General features: G+C 47.0%; 1 protein-coding gene and 1 long non-coding RNA gene across 5 annotated transcripts in view; both read left to right on the top strand.

Annotated features, from left to right (window-relative positions):
* The window catches only part of LOC144147127 (uncharacterized), a 442884-nt gene that overhangs the window by 138178 nt on the left and 277455 nt on the right, over window positions 1–27251 (top strand). The window contains exon 2 of one of the 4 annotated variants that reach the window (XR_013317826.1): window positions 26293–26728. The exons of the other annotated variants lie outside the window; for them this stretch is intronic. This is a non-coding gene — a long non-coding RNA (uncharacterized LOC144147127). Of the gene's footprint in view, window positions 1–26292; window positions 26729–27251 lie in introns of those variants that run through there. 4 annotated transcript variants of the gene reach the window in all.
* LOC144144715 (globin-like) lies at window positions 22460–22966 on the top strand. Its single transcript, XM_077676244.1, has one exon. The coding sequence runs from the start codon at window positions 22460–22462 to the stop codon at window positions 22964–22966; it is 507 nt and encodes a 168-aa protein (XP_077532370.1).

Below are 27251 nucleotides of genomic sequence, written 5' to 3'. Positions count from 1 at the left end.
CTCCCTATATACAAGAGCCACCCGACAAGTATTTCTGTTCTTGAATCTTCAATTTAGAATTTTGCTTAAAAGGAGAGAGAGAGAGAGAAAAAAAAAACTTTTATTCTGTTAAGCCCCTTGCGGGAGGCCCAGCAGCTAAGGCGTTGGAGTCTCAGCGGTGGGCCTCAGCCGGTGCCTATGTAGCCAAGCTCCCTCACCTCAGCGACCCGTGTGAAAACGGCCACGTCCCCCCGGTCTCGCACGCCCCGACACCCCGGTGCCCTCGTGAGGGCGGGCCACCGGTGCCGGCGCTTCCAGAGCCAGTTGGACCAGCCGCAGTTGGATCTCCGGGTCGTTGCTGTGCAGAGCTGTCTCCCAGTCGTGATGACTCTTAATGAAAGACGGTGGTGCCTTCCGGCAAACCCAGATTATGTGTGTGAGTGTGGCGTTATCAATATTGCGTCTTGGACATTGGTCGGTATAAGTCTCTTGGTATATGCGGCTGAACGGTTTGGGGTGAGGGTAAGTATTCCAGAAGGGTATGCTGACGGGCCAGTTGGTACATTGTAAACTAAGAAAAACAGCGCAAACGACGGGACGAAGAAAGGTAAGACTAAACACAGCGCCTGTGTTTAGTCTTACCTTTCTTCGTCCCGTCGTTTGCGCTGTTTTTCTTAGTTGGTAAGTATTCGTTTGCATGAGTCTGAGTGTGGTAGTCTGTTGTCGGGTAAAGTGGCGGGAGGGGTTAGGATATTGTTCACGTGTTTCGCCGTAGTAGTGAAGAATTTCGCTGTATGTGAACAACGGGTGCCAGTGCAAGTAGGGAGAGACGGTTCTATCGACTGGGTCCTGGTTCGTGCATTCACATGCCCAATCGTGTGCCGCCTCATTGCCCTCCAGCCCAGCATGTGCCGGTGCCCATATGAGGTTGATTTACGGAAGTGGGTGCATATCGGGGATCGTCCGTAAAACTGCTAGCGTGTGAGGGCTTCCCAGACCGTTCGATATAGTGCGATAGGCGTCCTGGCTGTCCGTGACGATGGTTCCTGGGGTTCCGTAGGCCGTTATCCGCACTATAGCCAGGGCAATGGCGCATTCCTCAGCAGCCGCTATGTTTGGCGTTGGAACGGTGCAGGCCGTGCCGTGAAGCTGGCCTCTGGAGAGTTGCAGGCGACAGCTGGGTCGTTGAAAAAAAGGCGTAGCGTCAGTGTACCATACGTTGGACTGCTGGCGGAGTGTTTTTGTTAGCTGCCGAGCTCGTGCTTCCCTTCTCTGGATGTAGATCCGGGTTCATGTTGCGAGGTAGCGGGGTCGCGTGTATGGCTGCTTGAACAGTCGTCGGTAAAGAGCGAACGTCAGGGGATCGTAGCGGTATGGTGATCCCTAAACGCGTGAGAAGCGTGCGACCTTCCGGGGATTTCACTAGACGTTGAATATGCGCCGTACGCACTGCTTCTGTAATTTCAGCAATCTTGTTGCGAGCTCCGAGAGCTGAGAATAGCGCCGTGGAAGTGGTGGGAGGGAGTCCAAGGGCCTGCTTATAAGCTTTGCGGAAGAGGGCATCGACTTTCTGTGTCTCCAGCTTTGAGAGTTCAAGGTAGGGTAGTGCGTACGCAAATTTCGCAACTATAAAGTGCGTACCAGTCGGAGAAGTGTCGACTCAGGCATTCCCTGGCACCAGTTGGCCACCCGGGCAAGCATTCGCCCTACCTGCTGGGAGAAGTGTGAGAGGGTCTCGATCGTAGTGGTGTTACGCCCGATGAACTTCGTCCCGCCCGTTCAGCTGAACTTCGTCACCAACTTCACTTCGCTCGTGCTTGCGGTTATCGTATTTTGATCGCGCCGTGTAAATGGCGATTTCCCGCAATCTGCACGTGCTTATTTTTGTTTCAGGTATTGTTCTGGGTGGTCACTCTTTCAGCAAACTTTGTTTCGCCTTTCCCGAAAACACTTACGGGATATGTCCAATTCCCGAGCCCACCCTGTTCCACCGTTAGGCTCGGTTTACTCATTATTTTGGTAGTGGGAAAGCTGTAGTGAATATTTTGGTTTTTATTATTTCTGTTGGTTCATTTATGTACAGCCGGTAAAAGGCTTGTCTATAACACAGCTTTCGTACTCTCAGCCCTATCCTGCCCCGCCGGAGCGGGATTTGAATAAAACTACTGCGGTATACTGAGGTCTTAGCCCTTCGCTTTTGCCTCCGACATGTTTGGAACGAGTATGTTTCGGCAGTTTTCGGATGTAGCTGGTTGAAGTTGAAATCGCTGTTATAGACAAGCGTTTTACCGACTGTACTCACTAAAAATCGGCCAGCACGAAGCCTATATACGATGCTAATGCGGAAATTGTGTTTTTGCGCAGCTCGTTTGCGCAATGACCGAACGGTTTTGTTCGACAAAACGCAGCGTAATTTTTCACAACAGCCACGACCCATATAAATAGCAAAGCAAGTCGGGACGAGCAATTCATACAACGCGAGGCAAACTTCAGAGCTAAGGAATTAAGCAGATATTCCTTCGCCGCTAGGCAGGCGTGTAGTGCAGCAAAAACAAAGATCAACCCCACGAGAAACCGAAAATGAAGCTTTATTCAATCGCCCACTGGAGTTCGTAGGCGTCGGCCAGGAGTCCCTGGGCTCTTGCAGCGTTTTCGGCAAATAGGACGGTCCAGAGGTGATCCTCCGTGTTGAAACGGGCAACGAGGGCTGCCCGAGCCAATCTACGCAGTAAACGACGCCACGCTGTAACTTTTTAAAGGAGCCATGAAGAGAAAATACAACTTCGTTTAATTTGAAAGAACTAGGATTCAGTATCTCACTCAGCTCCATTACAGCCACAAAAGATGTTTTTTTAACGAAAAAAAAGCAAGAAGTATTTAAAAACTTTCAAATTTTGCGCCACGGTGACGTGTTATGAGCAAGAATGACGTCATATGGGCCAACAATAAAACATAATTTTGAGTACGTTAACTGCACGTTAGCATTCAAGTGATGCGGTAAAATGGAACTAGAGGCCCCATTACAGACGTCCAGTCATGTGTCGTCGCGACAGGTCAGTTAGGCGGCTGCCAATCGCACAAACAAGGTTCCGTGACGTCATAGAAAAGTTGCGGGAAACTGGCTAGGGGGTCGCGACTGCTTCACACGTTTTCTTTAATATCTCCGTTATTTGTTCGAAGATTGCGATGATATTGGTATCATTGTTATCGGGACTAAGCAGTCTTTCTAATAAACCCAACTTGTATTTTGTCTTCATGGCTCCTTTAAGAAACGGTGTGAATTTTTAATGGTCGCTGTGCGATATGAGGCATCAGATCTAGTTTTGGGAGTTTCCACTCGTTTGTTAGAGCCATTATATTCACGGTAAAGGGGACATAATTAGGCCAAAACGCGCCCGCCGTTTCGTGGTCTCGAAACGATCAATTCTCGGGGAGTGTTCCTACGCTAAAATACGGCAGGTTTTCCCCTTAGTTGCTCACAGGGGAGGATCACCTAAATTAGCTACGTGCAATTGCAAGAGCTGGAGGGGCTTGGAAAGGCTAGGCATTTGTAGTCTTCTTGTGTTTGTGTGCACCAAAAGAACCGAGGAGACATCGCTCCCTGCGAAATTGGATACGCATAATTAGGGTGGCCAAGGTTAGGCAAATTCGTATAACAATATTTATTTACTTCGTGGCAATGGCAGTAACAACGGCTATGTGGCTACTACATTACACACTGGCGAGTTTGGCGACAACTTAATATTTACTCGCAACTTTGAGGTCTTCCACGTTCTCACTCAGGAAACAGGCTTCAACAGTTCAAACACACTTGCTCTTTTCCTCCCGCCTTTTACGCTCGTTATTTACGATAAATCAATGTGGCACCACAGACGGTCACGCACACTGCACCGAAATCCATAATTATGACCTCGGGGTTGGTGCTGAAGCAGCCCCCAGCTGGGCTCAATAATATCCCCAGCCCATTTCTTTTCCTTTTCCATCGAACCACCTACTACTACTCCCCTTCTCCTGTTCCCTCCCCCCCCCCCCCCCGCATAAATAAAACAGGAAATTTGCCCATATTTCTAGCGGAATTTGCAGCGTAAGGCGGCATAAAAATGTCCAGAAAGAGCAGTAGGGCCAAATAACATTGCTCTCACTCGGGTAACAAATGCATAGTTACAAAAAAATTTTTTAATCTTTGCCTGCCAATGCCTTCTAGAAGCGTTCCTATCTTCCTCTAACTCGCTATCCATTAGGAGTAATTTCAGCCACCGCATACGCTGCACTGCGCGGTACGTCGCCCAAGCTTATTATTTATTTAAAAATACCTTACAGACCCTTGTTGCAGGGCATTGTTTAAGGGGGGGGAAACAAAGGGTGAGTGTCGCGACAGAACTGTAAGGGAACATCAAACTTTGAATGAACTTTGAATGAACGGAACAACAAATAACACGTTATGTGACACTAAAGAGAAAAAGAAGAGAATGTACAAAAAAAAGTCATTTGAAGTGCCACATGGGAACATTGCTGGTGGGAAGGAATACAACTATGCGCAATACAACTTAGTAAAAAACACCTTGTACACACGAAGTTAAAAATATTCTATAACAAAGCGCAGAAAGCAACTTGGTCTTGTTTTGAAAACACAGGATAATAAAGGGCGATAACAGAGCTTTACTTGTGTGTATAAGGGCATTATAGAGCACAAAAATGCAGGCGGTCACAAAGTGTGAAGCGGTAAGAAAAAAGAAAGAAAAAGAAGAGCGCGTGCTGTTTTACCGAACACAAGGCCTTAATCTGTAAGCGGGAGGAACCGGAGTAAACACGAATGGATATAATTACACTGGAGCGATACAGGACGTGGCACAAATACTTGTAAAAAGAACCAGTCGAAGTTTCTATGACTGAAAGAAAGAATGGAGAAGTTGTCTGAATTTTTCGGGGTCTGATTGATATGCGATGTCATTCGAGAGATCATTCCACAAGCGGATGGCGTGAGGAAGAGCCGATGAGTTAAAGGCGTCGGTTGACCCATATAATCGCGTGAAACTTAAGTTATTATGCAACCTGCGAGATGTAACGGAAGGTATATCGAGTTGCAATTGGAATGGTTTATTACTGTAAACATTCTTATGGAACAGGCATAGAAGAGAAATATCCCGCCGAGTACTCAGCAGTTGAAGAGAAAGGCAGAGCTTAATTTCCGTTATGCTGCTATGGTAGCCGTAATTTCGCGAGATAAATGGGGCTGCCCTATTTTGAATCGCTTCAAGCATGTTGATTAGGTAATTTTGGTATGGGGACCAGATGGATGCGGCGAATTCAAGTTGAGGGCGAACGAAGGTCTGATAAGCTAGTTGACGAACATGGGATGGGCAGCTATGCAAGTTGCGGCGTAAGTATCCCAATGATTTTGAAGGTTTTGCACAAAGGTGGTAATATGGTGTGACCAAGAAAGATTTGGTGTGAAATGAATACCTAGGTACTTGTAGAAGGATGCGTGCGACAGAGGGTAATCATCAATGATGTACGAATAGCTGGAAATATTTTGCTTGCGTATGAAAGACATAATTTTGCACTTGTGATTGTTTAGCGACATCAGCCATTTTTTGCACCAGTCATTAATCTCGTTGAGGTCATTTTGCAGTGTTAGGTGGTCGTCAGCACAGGTTATTGAGCGATATATAATGCAATCATCGGTGAAAATTCGCATGCGAGATGAGGTGCTGATTGGCAAATCGTTAATATAAATTAAGAATAGCAGGGGGCTGAGGACGCACCCCTGCGGTACACCTGAGGTTACTTGGGAAAGAGGGGATTGGATATCGTTTATTACTGTGAACTGCTGGCGGAACGAAAGAAAGTTTCGAAGCCAAGATAAACTGAGCGAGTCTAATCGAAGTGAAGATAATTTAGAAATCAGACGACAGTGGGGTACACGATCAAATGCTTTTGAAAAATCGAGAGAAATGCAGTTAGTCTGAAGGTTATTGTTCATGTTGCAATGTAGTTCTGACGTAAATTCCAGCAGCTGTGTTTCGCACGAAAAACCTTTTCTAAATCCATGTTGGTTGACAAAAAAGAAGTGGTTAGATTCTAAGTGCCGGAAAACATGAGAAGCGATTATATGTTCCTGAAGTTTGCAGCAGATGCACGTTAGAGAGACGGGGCGATAACTTTCGGGTGAATGTTTATCGCCGGCTTTAAACACGGGGACTATTTGACCAATCTTCCAGTCAATGGGAAGCTGGCCTGTTGCTAATGATTGTCTGAAAATGTGATACAGGATATTAACAGAAACAGAACGGGTGTTTTTCAGCACTTTGGAATTTATATCGTCAATTCCAGCTGAAGTAGATAACTTAAGATTAGTGACAAGAAGTGCGATACCCTCAGGCGTTATTTCAGTAGGTTGCATGTAATCTATGTTGAGATCGGGAACGTTCAGAACATCGGTGTGGTCTTCCCGGGTGAAAACGGATGAAAAGAAGGTGTTAAATGCTGAGGTGCAATGACTGTCTGAGAGTGGAGCATGGTGATCATCTAGCAAGGAAATCTGTTGAACATCGTGTTCCGGAGATGTTTGTTTCCAGAATTTTCTAGGATTTGATTTCCGAAGGGAAGGCAAATCATTAGAGAAATACTTTTGTTTGGCAGATTTAATTGTGGAACAGTATATTCTTATAACATTTTTGTACGCCTCCCATGCCGAAGACGTACCAAGTCGTTTTGCCGCGTGGTATAGACGTTTCTTTTTATTTCTGAGCTGTCGGATGGATTTAGTAAACCAGGGGTTAGTTTTATCATTTTTGACGGCAACAAGTGGAATGTACCGATTTGCTAGCGCGCATAATTTGTTTCTGTAGAGCACCCAGTTATCATTGACGTCACGATTGGAAAAGGATGGCAGGAATATGTCATTGTAGAATGTTACTGGTTCAGCGTTGATTTTGTTGTAGTTAGCTTTATTGTAATCGCGGATTTTTTTTCTGTTCAATGCCAGAGAAAGCTAGTCGAATGTTAAGGGTTACTTGAAGAAGACTGTGATCGCTGAATCCATCTATGTTCAGTATGGTATTTACTGTGTCAGGAGCGGTGGCGAGAAGTAGGTCGAGGATGTTAGAACCGCGAGTGGGCTGATTCACCATTTGCGATAAGTTAAAGTCTAAGGTTAGCTTGATAAATTCTGTAGACATTACTCATATGCAGCAGCAGGGTTGCCGGAAAGCCCCCGTCTGTTCTATTTCTTTTACTGTCATGTAATGCATGCGGGCCTGCATGACGAAAAAAACCCGAGTTGCAAAACAGCGCCGGAGTCCTGCTTCTCCCTCTGCGCTTCATCGAACAAGCGCTGCTCCAACCCGTTTGTAGTCATTTACATATCCCAAAAGATCGAAATTTTCTATCCTCTTCTCTTCCTTTAACATATTTATCAGTAAAAAGTGGGATGATCGTAGCACATTTTGCTTAAAATATTTAAAATTTATTATATTTGCCGACATCTGAAAAATGGGATCGACGTTTTGTCAGGTTATACAAGTATAGTTCAGTGCACGACATCGCAAGGACAAAGAAAATAAAAGCTTGGGTCTCCGCGGCTTTGTAATAGCGGCAACCTTGTTAGGCAATCGGCGGCGTTCGAAGGAAGCCCTTTGAGCGCACACACAAAAGCGCGACCCGTGCGCGGTTGAACGTTCCCGACCGCCCGCCGTCTCTCGCTTACTTCCACCTTCTCGGTTACTCCATAGCCGCATAATTGCCGACTTGTCCATTATTAATCGAAACCGATTGCGCTGCTGGTAGGTAGGTCGCCCGGTGCTTCGAGACAAAAGCACACGCACACATTGCAGCAACGGATGGTAACGGGCAGTCTGAGGCCGCAGCTACGTTTGCTCGGATCTTCGGCGCATGACAGCGACAGCAAGAGGAGTTTCTCTACCATCCCCGAAAGCCTATCGAAGAACTCCTACGTGGTTGTGGGAACCTCGTGAACTGACGGCTTGGAGAGCCGCGTGAGTGAGCAACTTCCCTCGAGTGCTAAGAGGAAATCACAATTCATGGTCTTGTGCTCTCTACCTCGCCCCCTCCTTCCGTGTCCCCAGAAAAATAGTAAGAAGAAAAAAACGGAAGAAAAAACCAGGGCGAATCTGGTCTCGACGGTTTCCTCTTCATGGCGAAGAGCTTATTGGCATGGGTATGAAGGCGTTGGCGGTAACGCGCAGACACCCACTAAAACCTCATTTGACTCTGAACGGGACTTCCGATATCATGTGCGGCTGGCAGGAAGAGTGGATTCAAGTATACAAGTTACTAAGTTGATATGACCTTTAACGAGTCCAACTTTTTCAGACACTCTCAGACTTGGAATCGATTGAAAATGCAATACTATTCAGTTCTCTCGGTCGAACAGCCGTCTCAAGGGGCCAATGAGTATGAGTGCTATTATTTTACGAGGGCGCTATTTTCACGTCTTTTCCCATTCGAGGATTGATATCGAAGTACAAGAAAAAACGGCGTTGACAGAGAACGAAGGAAGGCGGCGTACCGAGGACGCTGACTATCGCAATGCTTCATTCCGGTTAAGGATTGTCACGTGTAATATGGCACTCACAAATATTGATGGGCGATTTCTTAATACGTCCGTGTAAGGGAAAACGTTTGAGCGGAGTCATCAAAATATTTTTATTACAATGAAACGTGGCATCAAATACACCCTGAACCAAAGGCGACCACAGCAAAAATCGGCACGGGTTGTTGAGTAAAGCCCGTTCGACATGCTGCAAATTTACCTACGATTTCGCTGCTTCGGCGTCGCTCACATGGCAGAACAATCTATTTTTGTTGCTTCGGAAAAGTTCCATATGTTTGGAATGGCCGAACTTCTTTCATGAACGCCGCTTAGCATTTGGAAATTTGCCGCAGCAACGAAAATATATCGTCCTTACACACGAGCAGCGCCATGGCAGCCACGAATTCGCAGGTAAATGTCCAGCATGTTGAACGGCCTTAGCTCTGAAATGACGAATTACTGCTCCAGAAACAACCATCCGCCTACTTCTAGCACCTTCCCTCACCAAAGAGAGACCGCCATTGTTAACCCTTCTAGCCCACTTGTAAAGTCTCGTCTGTCGCTCTTCTGGATTGTGAAGCCGCTCAAAAAAGTAACTGGCAAAAAAAACAAAAAAAACGCCTTGTGACTAAGATATAGCGCTGCCAGCCAACGTCGTTCTTTCATAATGTGCAGCCTCTCGACAAGGCATGTGATAAAAAGAAGGCCGCGCGAGTAAGAAAGCTTCGCCAGGCAACGCCCAGATGCGTCAATGTGTAGCGCTGAAGGAGGGAGCGTTTCAATCGCCTCTTTTCTGCCAACGTGCCTCATTCCGTATCTGCATCTTAACCCTGATCTGCTATAACTTCGGAACTGGCTGAAGTGGCTGGTTCAGTTAATATAATAACAGCGGCCGCCGTATGTGTCAATGCAAATCGCCGTACTTGCACAGGCTGTCAGATCACAGTATAAAGATGAAGTTAGCTTATGTGTATTCCGGTATGCAGTAACCGCCGTTATAACAGAGGCCTCAAGAGAATAAAACGACTTTGTTATAAACGGTACTTCGTTAAAAGCGGGTGTTGTTTGCTCTCCATACACTACAGTGAGGACCATGAAACAATTACAAAAAGTGAGATTTCGAGTGAAGTGATTACATTTGAGCGAGGGTTTACGGTGTGTAGCAGAGGTATATTAGAAAACTCTTCAGAAGCGGAGACTTATGGTGAGTGTGATGCACAGGTCAGAGAACAATCAGGATCCATTTGGACCGACGTTTGGCGTTCATAAGCCAAATCAGGCTTGCTTGTGCACCTTGAACGAATCTGCAATAGATATTCCTATAACTTGTTTTTGTTTTGCGGGGGCGAACAGCTTGTGTTGATTTGTTTGATGAGCAGTGCGCCCTTCTTAACGGTGGATTAATCTTGAAAGTTTTTTGTTTCCTAAGAAAGATGCCGTGGGGTTTTTATGACAGGTTCTTCGATTTCGCACCGAAGGGAATTCAAAATGTCCAGTACGTGTCCAGTACAGAACAGTTCCCTTTGACGGCTTCATCCGTACGGGATTGTGCACTTGATAACGCTCCTCATCAGCCGCGAGGGTGGCATCGACCATGAGAAAAACAGCGGCTGGGGACGTTTGCGGAAAGTTTTGCATGAAAACAGCGGTACAAGATGAATGACAGTAATTACAGGACTGCCCCATAATAAGCGAACACAGAAGATAACTTGTAACAGTCTATAGAAAAAATCTCACATGAATGAAACCTGAGCTATAGAAAAATTCAGAAACGTTAAAAATTCTAATGGCAATCCCAATTAACGGTACATTCAGCGATATTAACCATTGAAATATTTCGGTGCGAAATTCCACAAACACGCAGACACATAAAATTAGCAGCAAATAACGCGAGAGTCGCATTGTGATCTTGTGTAATTATCGATAGTGTTTTATATAGAGATTTTCTGGTCTAAGTAGTTGGTGTAATTACCCTTTTTACACTTCGTTTCGATTTGAAATCGAAACGTACAATTCGTATGTATTTTTTTACCCTTTATACGTATCTTGGTGGAACGGGAAGGGTCTCTAAGCATGAGCCCGTTTAATAAAGATGTGCACGATGAATAACAAAATCGCATCCCAGCCTTGAAATCACCTTCCTGCCGTGTTTGTCACCGTAACCATTGTCACGCGGTGTCACAGATTGGAGTAAACAATTGTTATAATTCCGCTCCCATGTGTACTGCGAACCTGAAACTCGCAAATTTCTTCGGTGAGGGGGAGTCACTGTTGATTGAGCGGTGGGGGAGGGGGTTGCTTTTACAGATTGTGCAGAAAATTATGAAGGGAGTGCCAGAGATTAAGATGAAGGAGCCTGTGTAAGAATTTTCCGTGATATCTGTACGTGCAAACTTTCCACGGAAATTTGATGTGGAATGCGGCTGCCTGCTGCAGTGCGTCGTTTACATGCTGCACGGCTCAGTGCCGGGTAATCATTAGACGAAACCCTCGGCTCAAGGGAAAATGAAAGCTGGGGCCTCCTTACGGCTCACTCCACCGACGGCTATCGATCCACAAGCCTACGTACGAGACGACATTATAACATTTATTTTTTTCTTCTGTCGACCAATGTCAAGATTGCCTAAAAGCTCCCATAAGTTTCTTTGTATCGTTCTTGTTCATACAAGTTCGTATTCTCGAAGGAGTTCTCAAAGGGCTTCGTTAGTTCGAAAGCGAATGAGGAAAGAAGGCTGCCCGTCTCGTCTTACCGGCAAAATTATAATGAGGGTTGCTACATTTAAGTCATTTTTTTCTTTAACGACCGCCGAAATTTAGAGGCTTCATGTTACCTCCACCATTACCTGCGTATAGTCACACAGAGAGCCCATTATAGGCACTTGGTTACGAGTGGCAAGCTTGTAAGGATGGAAACTTCACCGCTGGTTCCAATCAGCAGGCTGGGCGCGGGTACGTTTCCCGGCGGCGGCAGCCGCTCTTCTGGTGGAGGAGAAAAGCAAAAAATGCCCGTGTATGCGAGATTTGGGCGCACGTTAAAGATCCCCAGGTGGTCAAAATTAATTTGGAGCCCTCCAGTACGACGTGTCTCATCACCTGAGTAGCGTCGGCGCGTTCAACCCGATAATCAAATCAATAAATCGATTTATTGATTGTAGGGTTTGACGCGCCGACGCAACACAGGCGATGAGGCGCGCCGTTGTGGAGGGCTACGGATTAATTTTGACCACCTGGGCATCTTTAACGTGCGCCCAAATCTCGCATACACGGGCATTTTTTGCTTTTCTCCTCCATCAGAAGAGCGGCCGCCGCGGCCAGGAATCGAACCCGGGACCTAGTGCTCAGCAGCGCAATGCCTCAGCCACTAAGCCACCACGGCGGGTCTTATCAATAAATCAGCAGGCTGGCATCCATAATTAGGTATAATCGGCGTAGAGATAACAAGCATTCAGTTATAAGAGTAGGGGGAGGAGGAATGCCTTTATTATCAGAGGGGGCATGAATGCCCTGTTGGGGAAGGAAAGGGACATAAAGGAAGGGAGGGAATAATCGAAAAAACAACAATGTTTGAGATTCAATCACCAGAAATGGTGGATAGCGCTTTAAAGTCCGTGAACATATAGTTCGCAAAAACCGTGAAGAGATAGGTGCGACGATTTTTGTAGGTGTCGGTCCAGGTTATTACACCAGCTTGTAAAGACCACTGGTTAGTGCGTATTCAATAACTTTCTCAAGCACTGAGGGGTCCTCTCGAACGCGTTGCAGGTGCGCTTCTTCATCTCCGGGTGGGGAACCGAGGTTCAATAGTGGCTCGCGACCGGTCTTGAAGGGCTCACAGTGCCATATCAAATGGTACAGGTTAGGGATACACTTCTCGTCACAATACGGGCAGCGTTGGATGTGCGAGCTGTCCATTTATGTAGTACATGAGGGGTTAGGGCCGTGTTAGCGTAAATCTTATTAGTTACCACCTCGCCCGAGCGTGTGAGCGTCTTGAGCGGGCCCAGTACACCCACCGGCGTGGTATCTCGAAGCCTCTTGCGACTCTCTGCCTTGAATTTCCGCAAGTGAAGTTGCCAGTCTGGTCATGGTAGGTGTTGCAATGGGGCACTGGAAACCACTGGAGGTGTATCAAGTCTCTCCCGGGCGGCGGTGTGAGCCGCGTGGTTGCCATGTGCCCCAGGCGTCTGGTCCAGAAAAAATTACGCCCATCTTCCCGCGAGGGAACCCTGGTGTGATGCGACGCATCGGGGGGTTCAATTGGCGTATCCATTGGGTTGATTATCTAAATCGGGTGAAACGTGTTGTGAACGCGTATGACGCATTCCATCCCATGCGGGTGTTTTCATACGCGGGAAGATGGGCGCAATTTTACTTTTCATGAAGGGACCGTCGCTTCCATCACGTCTTGATCGGAATAATCAAGTCAAGCACGCAGTCGTCAAACAAAGTGACGCGAAGTCGAACGAGAGCGAGCGCTGACTGAACCGCCGCAGCGCGCTACCCGCTTTATATCCACAGCGCCTGAAGGAGAGGAGACAGCGGAGGAGAGTCGCGCATGCGCGCACTTGCGCGACGGGAGCGGAGCGAAGTGAGCGAAGCGCGCGCACGCAGCTCTTGTTTATGATAATGAGACGGAGTGAGAGTGTTGCGCACAGCTGTCGGAGAGAAGAGCGGAGGAGAGTCGCGCATGCGCAGGTGGCGTGCGGACTCCGCCGATGCCGACGCAGGAGGGACATGCCTCAGAGCAAGAGATGCGTCGCATTTAATAAATAAACCTTACGTAGGCAACAGAAACAGAAAAATTTCTCGGAACACTTAAGTCTGCTTTCGCAGTTTGAAGGAGAAAGCCTGGCGATACTTATCAAGGACTTCTTTATTGCTACATAAAATTTGCGTCTCATTCCTCGCTTTCGTTTCTTCATCTTTTGGAGCGAATTACTTCGACAGGCTTCTTCACTGCTACACTATGCCTGCGCCTCTCTCTTTGCTTTATTCTCTTTCTCTTTTGGCGCCTGACCCTTCAACAGGAAAACTGGTGACAGACGCCACAGCACCTATAGTCGGGTCTCCACACGGCTGGGGTGTACCTATTGTGTACACGGCTTGCGTGAACCTGGGGCGGACATATCGCCGTTATTTTTCTTGATTTACGCAAGGCCTTCGATCAGGTTTATCATGCCCACATAAAAACTAAAATTTGCACGGTTTTTTTGTCCTTCTACCTCTACCTTTCTTTCTCTGTATATATTTCTTTGCAGGGTTGCCTGCTTTTCAAGTTTTACGATTCCTAATGCTTTTTAACACATTGAGACGTGAAAGACACATCGGAAGGTAGAAGACAGCAGAAAATGGCGAGGCCCATTCAAAACACCGGCCTTGACTCTTTCACTTTTGAATCCGTCCCTGCGAGCGCCTAGTCATGAATACGTTGCTGCGATGGATCCAGTGTGACCCACAGATGGGCCTCTCCAACAGACATTGCGCGAGGCGACAAGAAAGATGGTGCCCTCAAGGGTTGAAGTGCATATCCACACTGTACGGGGACGGGAAAAGTTGAACGTGGTGAAAGCAAAAAAAAAAAAAAAAGAATGAGAATCACCCCAATATTACCCCTTTCCGTGGCTGAACGAGTTTATATACAAATAACGCTCCTCTCAATTCGAATCAAGTTTCTGTTGCATCTTTCGGAAATTGGATCATATATTCCCCAGGAGGACGGGAAGCATGCGGTCGCTCGGTCAGAGCTCATAACACCAAAGAAGAAAAAGAGAAAAAGAAAGCAGCAAGCAATAATAATAGAAAAAGTCAGATAGGTTGTCACGAGGGAGCTCTCTAGCCAGCTACTCTGCTTTAGCATGGGTAGAAAGGAAGCAAAAGCCGACAGATCAGAGATGTTAACGACGGAGAACAGCATTCCGAGGTCACCTAGGCACTTCTCACGAGTTGTGGATGCTAAAGATCTTGCAACTCGTTTTTTTAAAGATGGTGGGTCAAAGCCACAGCACAGAGAGATTGTCTAGAACATACGCAAAAATGCATTCGAACCAGTCAAGAGGTCTATTGTGTATACTGGGTGTCCCAGGGTGTCCCAGATATTATGCATATATCAGATATCATGCATTTCATATACAGGGTGTCCCAGATATCATGCACGAATATTAAAAAAAAAAGAAAAATGGCGTTACTCGAAGAAAGCTTACTGTATAATGTTTCCAGTACAGTGGAGTAGCGGCCAATGATTTTTTGGCTAATGAGATTTACTGAATTAATTGTAATTAATTATTTAACTGGAGAAGTACTGTCGTAATTGTTAAAGTGTCAATGAGGCAATTGTAGGTACCCATGAAAAGCATCTAACTGTGGTATTTTGGCACGAACTAATTGCGCACTCATTTATTTTGAGGAATAAAGAAACCGCGCGAAATATGACAGATACCACTTGACGACTCTCCCGCCCACATCATAAAGCAATGCCCTCAAATAAGCTGATTGAAAGCAACTGATTTCGCTGTCGCACGCCCGAAGAGACAGCACATCACGCTGATAATACCATGCATGGAAGATGTTCTTCGAGTAACGCCATTGCTCTTTTTTTTTAATCTTGATTCATGATAGCTGCGACACCCTGCATATGCCCGGGGTCTTCTGATTCGTGGCATTGGCATTATATATCTGTGATTGTGCAAATGGGAATGCTGTACACATGTGCCCTGAGAATTAGCGTATGATTAAACAGGTTCAAATTAGGTTGTGATGTGCTTAAGCTACAACTAAGGGATCAAAAGGGTTGCAGTAGAGGTGTATTTATTATTTAGCGCCTGGGATCATCATCGTCATCGTCATAACATCATCATCAGCCTGGTTGCGTCCACTGCAGGAAAACTGCCGATAACAAATATCTCCAGCCCACGTCTATCGAGTGATGCCTGCGCCCACCCTTTCTCACCAAACTTTTGTAACTCAACCCTTCGTCGAGTCTTTGTCCGACACCTACTGTGTTTACTGTCTATTGGCAGCCCGTCCGTTAAGCGGATGGTCCATCTGTTGTCTCTTATGCGCATGACGTGACCCACCCATGCCCATTTGATTCGCTTAAGTTGAGCTAGAATGTATTTCACAAGATGGGATCTTCAACAAGCGCTGAGATCTCGACACGCAGCGTTTTGACATAGGAGCTGTTGTACAAGCAGTAAGTTAGCCGTTGCAAGAAGAAAATTCTGCAGAAATTCGGAGAATTATCTACTAATGCGTAGCATTCTTATGCCGCTTGTCTTGAGTGTGAGGTTTTTTTAGCGAATTTTTTGTTTTTTTTTAATCCTGACCGACCAATTATCCCAATTTACGCTATTATAACGATCAGAAGTGGAACTTTCGCGAAATCTGCATTGTTGTGTAAATGCAGGGCGTTACATGGTCCGCCAGTTTCCTTAATTTTTTTTTTTACATTTTTCTTGTTTTTTAGTTTTTCAAAATTTTGTTGGACCAATTATCTCCATTTACGCCATTATAACGATTACAGAGAAAACGTTCGCGAAATCTTCATTATTGTGTAAATGCCATGTGTTATACGTTTTGCCATTTTCCGTAATTCTTTTGATATTTTTGTTATTTCTAAGTTTTTCAAAACTTCTTCCGACTAATTATCTTCATATGCGTTATTATAACGATTACATTTAAAACTTGTGCGAAATCTCCATTATTGTCGAAATGCAGAGCGTTACACGGTGCGTCATTTTCCGCAATTATTTTATATTTTTCTTATGTTTCTAGTTTTCAAAATTTCATTCGACCAATTATCTCCATTTACGGCATTTTAACGATTGCAGGTGGTAATATCACGAAATCTGCCTTGTGGAAATGCCATGCGTCATGGGTTTTGGCACTTTCCGTAATTTTTTATATTTTTCTTATTTTTTAACTTTTCGAAATTGCGTCCGGCCGATCATCTCCGTTTGCGTTATTATAACGATTATATCTCAAACTTTCGTAAAATCTACATCATTGTGGAAATGCAGGGCGTTACACGGTTCGCCATTTCCCGTAATTTCGCATATTTTTCTTATTTTTTAGTTTTTCAAAAATTCGCTATACAAGTTATCTTACAGGTGGCACTTCCGGGATATCTGCATTTTTGTGGAAATGCAGAGCGTTACACGGCCCTGGCTTTGGAGGTACTCGGCAAAGAATGCTGCGCATTAATAGTAAATGAGGCAAATGCAGCATAATAAACCGGGTGGTATGTTTTCTTCCCTACAGTGGGACTCAAGTTATATATCATTGCCGCCTTTTTCAATTAAGACCGGCCATTATGTCTGAACGTTCTTGTTTTACCAGCACATACTCAAGAAAATAACTACAACGGTGGTTTTTCGCAGGATGGGGAAATTAAGGTTTTTGCCTTACAACCTAATAAAGCTGCTTGTTTAAAACAGAAATTCCAGAATCAGCCCCAGAAAAGCGGAAAGGAAAAAAGCAGAATAATAAGGGAGCGAGTGTGCATCTTTGACAGTGCATAATGATTGCGGGGTTAGCAAAACCAAGGGGCAGCTAGCGCACGTACTCCAAAAAACCGAAGCACTTTCCATTTCGTCATGGTATTAAGATACATTTATCATACGTTTTAATAAAATCGCATTACTGCCTTTATGCTCTCTTCCCTACAGCGTGCAGAGCATGAAAGTTGAAATCGCAAATTAAGGTTGCCATTTTCACAACAGCGATTAACAGACTTCTTGAACTGACTTCATCGAAATGTCTTCCTGGCGCGTTAACCCGGTTCGAATGTCCCCTTCTTAAGCACAAGTTCGAGCAATCTTGCAGAGACCTTGACGCCGCGCCACCCATCCTGGCCAGCCAAGCCCTCCACGCGCATACGCCGTGCAGCGGGCAAGAACGATTAGCGTTAGCTCGCGGTGATAGAACTTGAAGCGTCGTTGCAATTAACTCTAAGGATCTGTTTGTGGTAAAAAATAAGCCTTCAAAGTTCGAGAGCTGGGTTTTGGCTTTCGCGGTACTTTTGCGCAGTGTTGTACGGAACGGCGTTACGAGGAACGGCGTTCCTGGAACTAGTTCCTTTTTGGAGGAACGGAGGAACGCCACCGTTCCATTAAGGGTTGGTGGAACTGTAACGGTAACTCGTTACGTTTTTGAAGGAACGGCAGTAACGGCGTTCCTGCCGTTACATCACTAGGATTTGGCTGTTTTTGATGCCAAGGCTCAAGTACAAAAATCCACAAAGCGCTACTGCGTTTCTCTTCCTATAAGATGGTCAGTTTGCCCGCCCTTCTGCCGTACGTGCTTCCTCGAAGGTCAAAGGCAGAATAATAACCATGCAGCAGGCCGCAGCTCGTGCTTGCTTTCATGCTGGTTGCTTACGCGGCGTTCGACGGGTGAATAGCGTAGCCGCGAGAATGCTTTTCACCCTTCATCGTTTGTCTGGGGAGGCCAGAATGTGCGTCTGGCCGATAGAATTGCTCCCTGGCGGGAAAGAATAGAGAGGTTTAGCAGTCCGTCCGTTCTGTCATACGCGTTGTTACTGGGTTAACCGGGACCCGGCTGGGCACTTGGGCATTCGTCGCGGTAGGGGGATTAGTTCCGCGGGCCTGCCTTCGCCATGTCCGTGCCTCCGCACCCTTTCTACTCGCCCTTCCACGCGCTCAGGAGCTGACCGGTCGCGGTCAACCCGGTAACAACGTAGCCAACGAAACGGACGGACTGCTAAACGGGATCCGGAAATTTCGGTGTCGGACATTTCGGTCCAGGACGTTTCGGTATGGACATTTCTGTACACGGACATTTTGGTGCACGACGTCTTGGCCCAGACATTTTGAGTGAGGGGATGTCCCAGGCATTCTTTGAACATTTTAGCTTTAATACTGTAATTTCGTGACTTGATATGATTTTACGTTCGAGACTTGTGTTTGCGCCGCCGTTCGTGGAAATGAATGCCAAACCCTGGCGGAGCATTACCACGTGGAACCCAATTTCTGTAGCAGATGGTAAGAATTAACGTTGTTAATTTGGATCCGTTCAACCATTTTTTTGTAATTTGAACATTCATGTGAACAACCCTAATACTTTAAGTGTTACCAAAGCGCTTTCCTTTCACTTCACCCAACGGTGCAAGACGCTGCTGCTTTTAGTCTATCCCCTCCCCCCCCCGCAAAACTTCCACGAAAAAACAATAACAGAAAAACGAGGTCGATTAGGTGCGGGTGCATTTAGTTTTAATTATTCTCTGAATCAATCTCGCCTTCGTTGCATTCGGTATCAGTTCTACTTAAAACGAACAAGCCAACGATCGCACTTACGGTGGCGTTACTTAGGGGAGGGGAAAGCTGAGCCCCGCCGGCAATCATCCCCCTAAGTAGAGAGAGGGGGGTGTCACTTGTGCTGCACCATTGCGTAGACTGGACTTCGAAAACTTGAATACGACTGTTGCCGCTCTCGTCACACTAGCCTATTCATTTTTTTTTTGCTCCTTATAATTGGAGGAAGCGATGTATACCTGGGGTGTCCATATATGTGCGACTTGATGAGTTAATTCCCAAGGGGGCGACTGAAGGCGCAGAAAGAGCGATTCCTGGAGTGGGGGCGCCGTCGATATGACCGCGACGCGCGGAAGGGCGTAGCCAGCAAACGATAGTGGCCATGGTGTTCTCAGCGGCTTTTTGGGTGACTTTTTGTGTCACATTATAGAGGTTTCGTGCGCGCATGGTGAATGTAAAGCATTTTCTCTGTTTTAAACACGAAGTGTGCTATGTCATTGTTCTGAATGTATCACCCGATTCCTGCAAAAGCCTCCACTAAGAGGCTAGCAGTAAGTTCTAAATAAAAAATAAAAAATCACTGCGGTGACGCTTTGGAGACCGTGAACTCCACCACGCGACTAGGATTTTCAGGGGAAACCGAAAATAATATGGCTGAAAAAGAAATTTGGTCGAGATTCGAGCGTACAGGCGGGAGTTGGAAGGGGGGGGGGGCGCTAGAACAAAGAATTAAAATTTGGTAAATGTAGGCTTGTAGACATTAGACGAAGGTTGGTTGTCCCGAACACAATGGGTGGAATTTGTATGTACAACCGGTACGCGCTTAATGAGCATTTAGGACATTAGAACCTGCGGCTGTTTTCCAAAAGGCCCGTTTTTCCTCCCCGACAACATCCTAGACCAGTGTTCGCGAATTCATTTTAGCAAGGCAGCCTAGCTTACGTAATACTCTTCATAAGGTTTTCTTCATTCTGGGGGCTAGCTAATGTTTGTTACTTTTTGGATATTGAGAGTGTACATGTAATTTATGTAATTTGAGGGTGTGTAATTTAAAAAAAAATACGAAAGAGGCGGTAGACCATCGTAAACACGGGTAATTGTCTGAGCTAAAAAAGAGCGAATATAAATTAGCAACCTGTCATAAATGAAAAAAAACGTGTGCTAAAAAATTCATAAGGCTGCATAACAGGTGTTCCCAGGAAAAGGTATTAAACAAAAATATATAAATGTAGAATTTCTAAATATACCTGGCAAAGATCGAACATGGCATCAATCAAAAAAATAAATTCACTGCTCCAGATTGTTGTCCATAACCCACGTTAAGCGGAAATAAAAATATAACGGCTGTTGCAAACAGGCAAGCACCGGATAATTTGGTCGCCGAAATGTCCGTACACCGAAATGTCCGTACACCGAAATGTCCGTACACCGAAATTTCCGCACCGAAATATCCTGCAACGAAATGTCCTCGAGCCGTCGTGAGTTTGTCCCGTGCTCCCTGAAAAAAATTCGCCTAGGAGCGTTTCTTTTAGATGCAACGCATCTCTTTAACTCGCCTTGTCCCGCGTCGTTGTCGCGGCGTAGTCCGCATCCCTTCCCCATTCTCCTCGCCGCGGCAGCTGCGCGCTCCGCCGCTCTCACCGCAGCGCCATCTGTGCGTCAGCGCGGTCAGCGCGCAGCTTGCGCTCGGCTGCGCTCGCTCCCGTCGCCGTGCCAGCTGTGCGTTAGTGCGCAGCTTGCGCTCGGTTAAAAATTTACACCATCTTCCCGCGAGGGGAGCCATGGGGTAGATGCGACGCATCGGGGGTGAACATGCTCCGTAAATAGGATACACAACAGCAATCCACACGCTGACATCGCTAACATAACGGAAACGCAACGGCAACCCCCGATGCGTCGCATCTACCCCATGGTTCCCCTCGCGGGAAGATGGTGTAAATTTTTTTATTATCTTTATCTCCAGATAATCTGCTGCCGGTGGTGCTAATATTCGTATAATATACGTAGTTTGATGTGAGTTTTAAATGTCTCACTTAATTTCGACCCAGGATTATCCGACACTATATTTTAATTTAAAAACCTAATTGTAACGTTAATGTAACGACACGTTCCAATTTTCGAAGTGGAACTGGAACGCGTTCCTTTCGCACTAAAGGAACTTGTAACGGGAACTCGTTTCAAAATTGGCAAGGAACGAGGAACGAGCTTTCGTTCCTATTTTGGAGGAACGTGTACAACACTGCAAGTTTTGCGTAGAGGTTCTGCCAAAATTAGCGGCAAAACACCCCAAGCGACGAAAAAAGGCGGAAGGAATAATTAGCCGAAAGGGTAGAATATGAGGTTTATCTAGGTGTTAGTAAGGATAAACCAAGAGATAGTGAAACCTCCCGAAAACCACTCGAGTTAACTGTTTCATAGCGAAATGGTGCGTAAGGTCGCTAAAACAGGTTCGAATAACGCGGAATAGCGCACCCTGGTGATTCCGGTCGCGTAAATGGTTTGTCACTATCGCACTCTTTGCTCCGCATGACGTAGTAGACACCGGGCTTGTCGTTGATGATGTAACTCCTCGTAGGCGCTGTTTATTTTGCTGACACCTACAGGTGGTGGTGCTCTACTGCTCGTATACAATTGTTATGCGGCTACCTTTAGGAGGGATAGTTTTTTTTTTTTATGCCGTAGGCTACATTTCGAACGCTCCCGCTGCCATAATGAGAAAGAAAAGCGGAACGTACCTCATTGTGCCGGCAAGAAAACGAACCGATTTCGCGATATCCCGCTTTCGGCTTCTTTTATCACCAAGGAAGAGGAGGAGAAGGAGAAGAAGGAGAAGAAAAAGAAGAAGAAAAAAAAAAAAGAAGGAGAGGAAGAACAAGACTAACTTGTGAATTGGTTTTAGGTCTTCCCGATTATTTTTTATCTTGGATTTTACTTTCAAAAAGTATTTTCAACCAGTCTAAATTCTCTATTACTCGAGCCTGTAAATAAATACGAACTTTTTTCATACTCCTGCTGTTTTACCGATCCCGTTTGGGTGTGTGTGTCACCAAGGAACATCAGCACCATCAGGAGAAGAAGGAGGACGACGAGAAGGAGAAGAAGGAGAAGTGAAAGGAGGAGAAGAGCCGCGGGGATCTTTGCCGCGCTGTACATTCATTCATCTTTGAATCACGCCGTCTACCGTGGTAGCCGCTGATTCAAGATGGCGGGCTGCTCTTAAAAACATGTCTGCGCCTGTATCCTCTGCCTTTTCGCTCACTGCCTCTCCTTCTCTGCCGAATCTTCTTTCTTTATTTTTTTTACGTACTTTCCACGATTGTCCTTCGGTCTATCCTTTCCTTATCCATTTGTGTTGATTTTGTAGTTGGTGAGCTCTATCTGCTACCGCACCTCATTTTCTGGCAGTTTACTCTTTTTATTCCAGTTTTTACTCACCTTTTTCCTGTATTTATTCACTTTACTGCTTTTAATCCAAATTCCAGTTTTTCCTCTTCTCTCGGTTAGCGCCCATTTCCTGGCCAATACCCCTGAGTGGGTACGAGCCATTTTTTTGGTACCAACCAACCAAGAAGAAGAAGGTGCAGGCTCGAGGAACCAACCAGCGCGCCCACCGAGACGAAAAGAACAAGATTATCTTTCAAAATTCAAGGTGCCAACGATGGGTAACGCTTCGCGCAAACTGGGTGATATTCCTGACGAACAGAGCGGCATGACGGAAAAGCAAATGAAGGCCATCAAGGACACCTGGCACAGGTTCTGCGACAACAACCGAGAGTACGGCGTGTTCTTGTTTCTCTCGCTGTTCATCAAGCACCCGGAGTTCCTGCCGATGTTCCCCCATTTCAAGGGCAAGCCCGTGTCGGCGCTCAAGGACGACCCGATGTTCCGGGCGCATGGCTGTGCCATTGGCTACCACATTACTTCCCTGGTGGACAGCCTGGGCGACCCGGCCAAGTTCGAGGTCCTGGCGCGCCGCAACGCCACTGACCACCTGAAGAGGAAGGGCGTCAAACCTTCCCATTTCGAGGTGTTGGGCCAGTGCATGGTGGACGTGTTACAGTCCAAGGACGAGAAGTACATGACGCCCGAGGCCGTCGAAGCCTGGCAAAAGTTCCTTTCGGTGAGTGGCGTGCTACTGAGTATGATGCGACTTCAGCGGTTCTGATTACGAGGAAAGCGCTCGCAAACAGACCGAAATTAGGGGAAGTTGGAACTTTCTTTAAGCGAAAATTCCGTTCAGTTATGAGGAATCGTTCCATGGGCCATACATGCCTTATCAATACGCAACAAGTGAAACTGCAGTGTCTTTGTGACTCCCCTGGTGGGGCAGTAGATGGTGGTTGCGCCTCGGGGTTGCGTGTGGCGCCTTTCGTATAAAGGAAGAGCTCAACACGCGCCGCAGTGGACGACTTTAGATGGAAATACGAATTCGCTGACGACTGGACGCAGTGGTGCGTAGTTCTGCGTTTATTGCAATGATAAGACACAGTCCCTACTGAAGGACGTTTTTGGTGCACGCAGGTTCTTGAGGAAGCGACTGCATCATTGCAAAAGGCTGAGTTCTCGTTGCTGTTCAATTTTCGTGAAGGGGGGGGGGGGGGGGGTGTACCGGAGGAAGCCCGAATTTTTTACATTCTGGAAAATAACCTAAACGTACTATTCGTTCACAATTAAACCATTATGAAGACGTTCATGTATATTCAAAATGTTGCCTATAATGTACGCCGAGAGGGTTGTTTCCTCATTTTATTCGCCTTAAATTCCACACGAAGACAACAGGACGTAGCCCCACTTTCGCAATAGCGTTCCTTTGCTCGTGCGCAGCGACGGGAGGCGTACGCCATTGAAAACCTGGCAGTGTTACATTCGCGTCACACTTGTCACAATCGGTAGTGTTCTGGAAGCAGTCTACATCTTTCAAAACTCTTACTTTCAGTGCGCAGCGCTTTGGCGGCCGCTACTGTCGCTTGACATCGGCGTCGGCCGATAGAAAACGGCGGGGGAAAGTGTAGCAAAAGTGTGACAGTGAGACATGCTGGGCGGTGGGAACGCGGTGCGAGGTGACGCCATAGCAGCGCCTGCCGCCGTGCGCTTGCCGATGTGCGTTCTCTTCCTGAGAGGCAGTTTGCGGTCCCTTCCTGAGACGCAGTTCGAGCCGCTGACGTAGAAGCTTACCATCACTGCCGTCGAGAGAACACACGAGGGAGGGCTGCCTTAGCGTACTGCATCACTCAGGAGCGAGGGCTGAAAAAATTCCCCCGCATTTCCCCGAGGGGGAGAATGTGAAAGTGCGAATGCACGGTTGTCGGCCCGCTTGCGGCGCTTGCGCTCGGCCCCCGCAGCCCACCGCCTCGCCGCCTTCTCTTCCATCTCTTCCATCGGGTTTGTAGTATCACGTGTACACCACGCAGTTATCAAGCCGCTATAACGCCGCTGAGTCGCCAACGCACGCCGCTGACGACGTAGTTTGAATGCGTTAAAGATATAAGGCGCGTCACTAACGCTGATATCACGTCGCGTCCGTGGCTTGGTCGGTAGAGCGTCGCGCTGCGGCCGCAAAGTCCGCGGATCGAAACCTGCGCCGGATGCTGTTTCTTTATAGAGGAGCACTGCGGACGCCGACGCCGCCGACGCCGGCGGTGGATGGTTTGGGTTCGCACTTGAAACGAGTGGGGCAACTGGTGAATGAGCTTCGCGTCCTCCTCGTGCAGGGCTCATCCGAACCTCGTGACATTTGCATGGGTGGTTCAAACACGATCTACAACAAAATGCTTAGTGGCGGCGACGCGCATGGGAGATAGCGGCAGAGTAGCGCGCGCCGCCGTACGTCCGGTTATCAAGCGATCGCCTCCTAAGACGCAGCAGCTACACGTCGCGACCGAAAAGACTACATGCAGCAGGCGCTGCGCAGAAATTTCGCATTAGGAAGTGTAGTAATCGCAACCCTTTTTTTTTGCCACTTTCGTTTAAAGTGGGGAGGGTGGAAGAACTTCACACAATCTATGACGAATTATTGCAGGGAACCAGACGTTGAGAAACGGCAGGCTTGGCATGTGCAAGTAACGCTGTTACCCGCGAGCGTTCATGGCTGCGAAAAGTGACGAAATTACAAAGCAGTGTCTGTTAAACCAATCGGCAACGTGGTCGTTGTGCGCTCTTTTCTCTTACTGCCTCAATCGCGTGACGCTCCTATTGAGCACCCAGCGTTCCAGGGGGCTCGGTGCTGCTGTGGCTGCCCTCTCCTCGTACTTATTTGTTCTTTCCGGAATTCTCCGTCACTGCAGTCGACTCTCGGTTCTTCTCAGAGCGCTGTCTCAGGTTTGAAACACAAAACTGGAAGACTAAGACGAGAATGGGAGTGCACTACTGTGGGCCGGCAAGCTTCGTAGCGTTTTCAGGGAGGAGCTCACCCCTCCCACTTCAACTTGTCACACAGCAGCATATATCAGGAGAAGAATTTCAGCTGACGTATGAGGCTTTTTGCCCTGTTACGGTGTGTCTGCGCTGGATCTATTAGTAAAGGAATTCAGTGGTTTTACCTGCGAAGAATATTTGTACGTGGCGGCAGAATGAAGGCCGCACGAACCCTGGTTGATGAGAACGGTGTACAGTTAGACCTGGATAAAACGAAGTTGACAAAAATTCGCACATTTTCGTTACATCGAGTTTTTCGTTACGTGCAGGTTTAGAGTTAAGGCCCGCGTGAATGAAGCAGGAACGAAACCACAATTTCTATGCGTCTACAACATCCGCCCAGAACCTTCCCACGAACCAAGTTACAGCAGAAAGCTTTTCAGCATGCCATAAATGTTCCAAGCTGAAATGTGCGAAAAGCTTTCGTTCTAGTAGCCCGCTCAGGGAAGTGGCAGCCGCTGCAAACTGCTGCAAGGAGTAAATAACGAACACATCTGACCCGGTAGCATTTGAACTAGGGTCTTCATAGCCAGTACAGGCCCAATGCTTCTACCACTGCGCCATCTCCGCTTGCACGGCTCCATCTCCGCACACTGCCACCGGCAGAGCAAAAGCTGTAGTAGTTCTTGTCGTTCTTTTTCTTCGTGGGATTGAGATTTAAGGGGCTCATGCACCCGCTTCTCCAAGATCATAACGCTTTAAATTGGAAACGCACAAGTCCTAGAATAGTGGGTGCCGTGTGACACCTGAACGATATGGTACGTGCGTAGAACATGTGCATACCAGCAACGCAGAACCGTCTTTATACAATTGCTGTTTGTGTGGCAGGCAGCTTCCCGACGCAATTTGCGCCGAAATACCAAGCAACGTAAGCGGTACTTCGTATTTGCAGCAAAGAATCTCACCAAAGTAATTCGCGGCGAAAGATAAACAAACGACACCGAAGAAACAAACGCAAATACGATGTAGCCGTGGGAGGTTTTTAATGTGTCGCCAGGCTTCGGCCTTTTTAAGCACGTAAGCATACTTAAGTGCGAGGAGGCATTTTTTTTATCTCTTGCCTCTTTTTTACCCCAGTATTTCGTGGCCATCATCAAGGACGTGTTCGAGCAGGCTGCCCAAGACCGCGCCGAGCAGTCTTCGCAGGGGTCCAGTCGCACCAAAGGCTCGGTAGACAGTGACGTCCGCTCGCCTGAAGTGGGCTCGCCAGCGAAAAGCCCTCCGTCGTCCAAAAAGAGGTCCCGGCCAACGTCGCCGACCACCAAGCAAGACACCGCCGCCGCCGCTGCCGGAGGGGCGAAAAAAGGCGGGGGCGCTAAGTCGACCAAGTCCGGTGACAAGTAGCTGGGCTAACGAAGGCAGAAACGATTCGGCTCGTTCCAGAAGGAAGCACGGGAAAATGCGATCGTAATGGCCATAGGCCTCCTTTTCCCCCTACGCCTTTCCCTCAACGCTCCCTGTCTGTTATCCTGCATACTTTGGCGCCATGCCTTCTAGTAGTAAAAGATGGTACTTTCATGGACACGTTTTTATCGGTACTATTATTACGGGTTGACATTTGTCCCCTTGAAAATCTGTTCGCACAGTGGGGGGGGGGGGGGAGGTGAGAGAGAGAGAGAGAGAGAGAGAGAGAGAGAGAGAGAGAGAGAGAGAGAGAGAGAGAGAGAGAGAGAGAGAGAGAGAGAGAGAGAGAGAGAGAGAGAGAGAAAAACAACTGATAGTTTTTTTCTTGTCTAACCGCTGCCGGTGCTACACCGCAACTCTCGGTTGACAGTTGGACGCTCACCTGCAAGTACGTACTATGTATTTACAATAGGGCACTCGATAGACAATTGGTTCGCAGGCCTTTGGGAGGCCTTTGAAACGGCCCTGTAGTACAGGTATAACTCCCCAGTATAACTCCCACGGAGCCTGGGAGTGATGGCATTTATTCGGCTGATGAGGAAGTCTGATCTTCTTTACGTTAGTGGCGTACTTCCAGGTTGGCAGTTATTTCGCCGTAAAACTGCCTCAACTATGTTCAGGTTTTTAAGCGA

Source organism: Haemaphysalis longicornis, unplaced genomic scaffold (assembly GCF_048455015.1).
Source record: "Haemaphysalis longicornis isolate Haplotype H1 unplaced genomic scaffold, Haemaphysalis longicornis Haplotype H1 scaffold_7, whole genome shotgun sequence".
NCBI classification, from domain to species: domain Eukaryota; kingdom Metazoa; phylum Arthropoda; class Arachnida; order Ixodida; family Ixodidae; genus Haemaphysalis; species Haemaphysalis longicornis.
Note: the sequence above shows the minus strand (reverse complement) of the source record. Positions and strands in the feature narration are given on the sequence as shown.